A 5,291-nucleotide genomic window follows, 5' to 3' on the forward strand; every position below is an offset into this window, starting at 1 on the left:
AATGGCATACTAGCATACTACTCATACTAGATATGACGTAGATTTTGAGTATGCAGTGCGTTCACACTGTAGATTATGTGAAATTTGAGTATGCAAGAAATGTATGTATACTAGATTTTCGGGTCGGCTGGTATTGGCATACTTATTATGAATTTAGTAAGCAGTAAGCAGTATATACTAATTGAGTATGCTAGTATGCAGTATATACTAATTGAGTATGCTAGTATGCCATTTCGAACACAGCCAGTCAGTTTCGCTCCTAGCTGAAGTTGTCGGCCACCGTACTTTTAGCACTGGGAGAAAGAACTTTCTACAACACAGTAATCAACGTGATCCAGCCAAGACATTAAGATTTAAGACACTAAAACATTGGCTTTCTTCTAGCTTAGTTAGACCCAAAGACCCAGAGACTAGACACAGCCATGGCGCTCAGCGATGCAGACGTCCAGAAACAGGTATGGAAAAAAAGCTGTTTGATTTGAGCTTGTTAAATTAACCAAGCTAAACTCTCTAGTCTAGCATAACTCTACAAGTAACTTGATGTCTATATGCTGGCCAGGAAATGTAATATCATATCACACGTTTATCGCAAACTTTAGCCTGCTTTGATAGGGTTGGGTCATTCACAATCATGACTTATGCCAAACACAGAAGCTAGTTCCCATATTCAGGTCAGATGATTTTCCATGGAGCTGGCACTTCCTCATTCATGCTGGGGCACAAACACACAATAATGTAATTAATACAATAATTGTTGTATGATTATCCCTGGAAAGCTTGGGTTGGGTTACCACTGGGTCCACTGTCCAGGCTGGATATGACTCAGGGATTTCTGCTTTAGGAATAAATCAATGGGGTAGCCAGGCCTACATCTCTGTCTGTCATGGTTTAAAGGGGGGCCTTAATGTAATGTCCTCACCACCTTCATAGGCAGAGAGGGTGAAAAGGAGAGTTGATTCTTTATGTTTAGTGGGGTTGTAGTAGTCATTCAGGAAGATTCACTGAATCATCTTACTTGTCCAGGAGGAAATGGGTCTTAATCTAGGCCTAACCTCCCCTATGTGCTCTGTGTTTTGAGATGGGCTGTGGGGTAGTTTTGGACAGGGCCTTACAAGCCAAGTCAGTCAGTGATGGTGAGTAGAGAGATTGAGAGGGAGTGGCCGTGGAAGAGTAGAGAGAGCAGAGAGATTTGTTTGTCACCTTGTTCCAGCCGCCCGTGGTAGGAGACCCCGTGTGCTGCGTCTCGGAAGTGCTCGTAGTCCAAGGGCCTGCAACACACACACACACACACACACACACACACACACACACACACACACACACACACACACACACACACACACACACACACACACACACACACACACACACACACACACTCACACTCACACTCACACTCACACTCACACTCACACTCACACTCACACTCACACTCACACTCACACTCACACTCTCACACACACACACACACACACACACACACACACACACACACACAGGGATGCCACATTCCACATCTCAGTGATAAGAAAGGATAATTGTAACAGCTACTTTCTTAATTATGGTATGGATTAGGCCTATAATAAAAGCTGACATTCCCACCCTTTTATTTTTCCTGGACAGATCAAGCATATGATGGCCTTCATCGAACAGGAGGCCAGTGAGAAAGCAGAGGAGGTTGATGCTAAGGTAACGGTTCTATATCCCATCCCATCTTGTGTGGCAGTTTGATCAGGATAAGAGTTTTGAACAGTTGTCTGTAAAGTATGTGTGTCTCTCTCTATCGACCGTCACAGGCAGAGGAGGAGTTCAACATTGAGAAGGGCCGTCTAGTGCAGACCCAGAGGCTCAAGATCATGGAGTTTTATGAGAAAAAAGAAAAGCAGATCGATCAGCACAAGAAAATGTGAGTCATTTTCCCTCAGGTCTTAGTCACTTATTAATTAAACTAAATCAATATCAGTATTAACACTTAAGTATTTCGTAGGTCTACCTATACTTCTTACTTGTGTGAACTCATGGACATTATCTTCCCTCCTCATGAGGTATAGAAATGTAAAAATATGTAAGGACTGGGCAATGATTCTTAAACTTACAGAAGCCAAACCATTTCCTCAAAATAAAATAAAAGTGGTGATATTACTTAACCAGGGTATTTCCCCTATTTATGATGCTCACAACATTAACTTCATATTTCACTCTATTTTCCCCACATCTCCTCTTCCTCCTCTTCCTCCTCCTCCTCCTCCTCCTCCTCCTCACAGTCAGATGTCCAACCTGCTGAACCAGGCCAGACTGAAGGTGCTGAAGGCTCGCGACGACATGATCTTGGTAATAATAATAATAATAATAATAATAATAATAATAATACATAATACTTATATAGCGCTTTTCTAGACACTCAAAGACGTTTTACAAACTGAAAAGATTGAGTAGTAATAATAAAAAGAAATAAAAGGTAAATAAAAGAAAGTATAGGGGCCTAATTGGTAAGCACCTTTTACTCACACAGGATCTGGCTACATTAAATGTTCAGCCTTTATTGAGTGTAGGGGATGGGCAATTACAATGTTTTGACTGGTCGGGTACATGATTATAATTATTTTTTCTTCTTGTATAAAAAAATTAAAGTACACCGCAACTTTAACACTTGCACTTAGCGGATAGAGCAGGTAGACAGACAAAGCGGAGACGAGTGCCAAACCATTGGCCAAATATGGGAATCTATCAAAGAAATGTATCCAGAGAAACTGTATTTGTAGCCTAATAGACGCTACTAAAGCTGCTAAACTGAACTGTTTGTGTCAGGATCTTCTCGGTGAGGCACGTCAGAGGCTATCAGACATCGCCAAGGACGAAGCCAAATACTCTGCGTTGTTGGAGGGGCTAATACTGCAGGTAAGGTCTTCCTCTCCTTTCAGTAGCAATCAAACTGATGAACCCATGTTTTAGTGTATGATGGTAGCTACCCTCTCCTGATGATGCAGTGATCCATCGCCATGCTCTTTCTTCGTCCTCAGGGATTCTACCAGCTGCTGGAGCCTGAAGTCATTGTTCGCTGCCGGCAACAAGATGTGGCTCTAGTGCAGGTCAGTTGTGCTGTGACGGTTGCCTTCAATACGTTGCTCTTTTGACAGCCAAACACTTCTTTTAGAGGCCTCTGTTTCTGCCATTCAGGCTGCAGTTGACAAGAACATCCCTGTCTACAAAGCTGCTGTGAGGAAGAACATCGCTGTCGGCATTGACCAGGACCGTTTCCTCTCACCTAACATGTAAGACATTCTTCTTCTTCTTCTTCTTCTTCTTCTTCTTCTTCTTCTTCTTCTTCTTCTTCTTCTTCTTCTTCTTCTTCTTCTTCTTCTTCTTCTTCTTCTTCTTCTTCTTCTTCTTCTTCTTCTTCTTCTTCTTCTTCTTCTTCTTCTTCTTCTTCTTCTTCTTCTTCTTCTTCTTCTTCTTCTTCTTCTTCTTCTTCTTCTTCTTCTTCTTCTTCTTCTTCTTCTTCTTCTTCTTCTTCTTCTTCTTCTTCTTCTTCTTCTTCTTCTTCTTCTTCTTCTTCTTCTTCTTCTTCTTCTTCTTCTTCTTCTTCTTCTTCTTCTTCTTCTTCTTCTTCTTCTTCTTCTTCTTCTTCTTCTTCTTCTTCTTCTTCTTCTTCTTCTTCTTCTTCTTCTTCTTCTTCTTCTTCTTCTTCTTCTTCTTCTTCTTCTTCTTCTTCTTCTTCTTCTTCTTCTTCTTCTTCTTCTTCTTCTTCTTCTTCTTCTTCTTCTAGCTTAATCTAGAGCACATCATTATAAAACAATGTCAATTAATTAAAGAAACTGACAGCAGTTTACAGTGCTATTTACAGTGCCCTGTTGAAAGTAATGGGATAGTGAAGCATTTTTTCTTCTTTTGGCTGTGTAATTAATAATTATACAATAATAATTAAAAGTAAGGGATAATTAAAAGTAAGTGAGAGATTCTCACCTTTTATTTGATGGTACTTGTGTACATATAGGCTTCACCATTCTGAAATGACAACACTTTTCATGTATAGTCAGAGTTTCCAAAAGTGATCTGACAACTGACTTGACAGGTGTTTCTAGTATGTCAGGTGTAGCTGTGACATTATTTGTGCAGTCGACGTTATTTGTGCGGTCGTAAGAGAGCTTTCAATGTCTAGTATTTGATTCTAGGCTTTGTGTTTGCTTTGTGTTTGCCTTTGGTGTGTTCTGCTATTGATATCAGCATCGCCTGAGGACCATGTTGACAGACCCCAAGCGATGTTGTTGAGTCATGGAAGCCATTATGCAGCTGAAATATCAGAAAAGAAAATCTATCAGAAACATAGCCAAAACCTTGAACCTACCAAAAACAATAGTTTGGAACATCATTAAAAGGAAAGACAGTGGCATGGGGTGGTCCAGTGGTCTAGCACCGTGGTCTACAGTGCACACATATATGTCGGCATGGGTTCGAACCCGGTCCATGCCCTGCTGACATGCCCTCTTCTCCTTAAAAAAGGAAAGAAAGTTCTAAACGCGACTTTCGTAAGGTACTAAACGCGAGTGCTTAATGATCGGTCCATCCCTAAGCCATAGCAAAAATGCTTAATCTATTACCTAATGTGTCTGTGTGTCTGTCTGTCCTCCACAGCCCCGGAGGTGTTGAAGTCTACAACGCCAATGGAAAGATAAAAGTGGCCAACACTCTTGAGAGCAGGCTGGACCTCTTGGGTCAGCAGGTACAACATAACAGGATCTACAATGGACCTATCACTAAGCAGCCACGCCCCAAAATAGAAATTGTCCAATCATATCACAGCAAAAGTCACTACAGGCAGAAAAACTCTGACAAACAACTCGCTAATATCTGACGGTGGTCACATATCGATAAACCTTTTACATGGACATCTATATCAGAAAAATGATGAGATGCAAAAAAAAGTTTTGTATTGATTGTTTTGTATTATATCATAATACACAATGTGACAGTGTGCAAGTCTCTGTCCTTCTGCTTCATTCACATCTTTTCCCCCTCACAGATGATGCCAGAGATCAGACAGTCTCTGTTTGGTGCCAACCCGAATCGCAGGTTTTTGGACTGAATACACCATGCTGCCTGACAGAGACACAAGCACAGAGGTGGACTCTGAGGCAGACGGGAAGGCAGAGTCATCCTTGGATGTTCCACTGTGAATGAGACTCTTTCTTTTGTGGTGGACAAGAGGTTATGATTGTGACCTCCTTTACTCTCCTTCTCCCTCTCCTTCTCTCCTTCTCTCAACCTCTCCTCTCTACCTCTCCGTCTCTCTC

General features: G+C 41.4%; 1 protein-coding gene across 1 annotated transcript in view; it reads left to right on the forward strand.

Moving 5' to 3' along the window:
- Window positions 1-307: 307 nt before the first annotated feature.
- The window catches only part of atp6v1e1a (ATPase H+ transporting V1 subunit E1a), a 5,610-nt gene continuing 626 nt past the window's right edge, over window positions 308-5,291 (forward strand). The window contains exons 1-9 of the mRNA XM_080545299.1: window positions 308-455; window positions 1,624-1,689; window positions 1,797-1,906; window positions 2,265-2,331; window positions 2,809-2,898; window positions 3,021-3,089; window positions 3,178-3,272; window positions 4,633-4,720; window positions 5,021-5,291. The exon at window positions 5,021-5,291 is cut by the window's right edge and continues 626 nt beyond it. Coding sequence (XP_080401425.1) covers window positions 423-455; window positions 1,624-1,689; window positions 1,797-1,906; window positions 2,265-2,331; window positions 2,809-2,898; window positions 3,021-3,089; window positions 3,178-3,272; window positions 4,633-4,720; window positions 5,021-5,083 — 681 coding nt within the window. The 5' untranslated portion in view covers window positions 308-422 and the 3' untranslated portion in view covers window positions 5,084-5,291. The remainder of the gene's footprint in view (window positions 456-1,623; window positions 1,690-1,796; window positions 1,907-2,264; window positions 2,332-2,808; window positions 2,899-3,020; window positions 3,090-3,177; window positions 3,273-4,632; window positions 4,721-5,020) is intronic.

Source organism: Nansenia antarctica, assembly GCF_963989245.1.
Source record: "Nansenia antarctica genome assembly, chromosome: 14".
NCBI classification, from domain to species: domain Eukaryota; kingdom Metazoa; phylum Chordata; class Actinopteri; order Argentiniformes; family Microstomatidae; genus Nansenia; species Nansenia antarctica.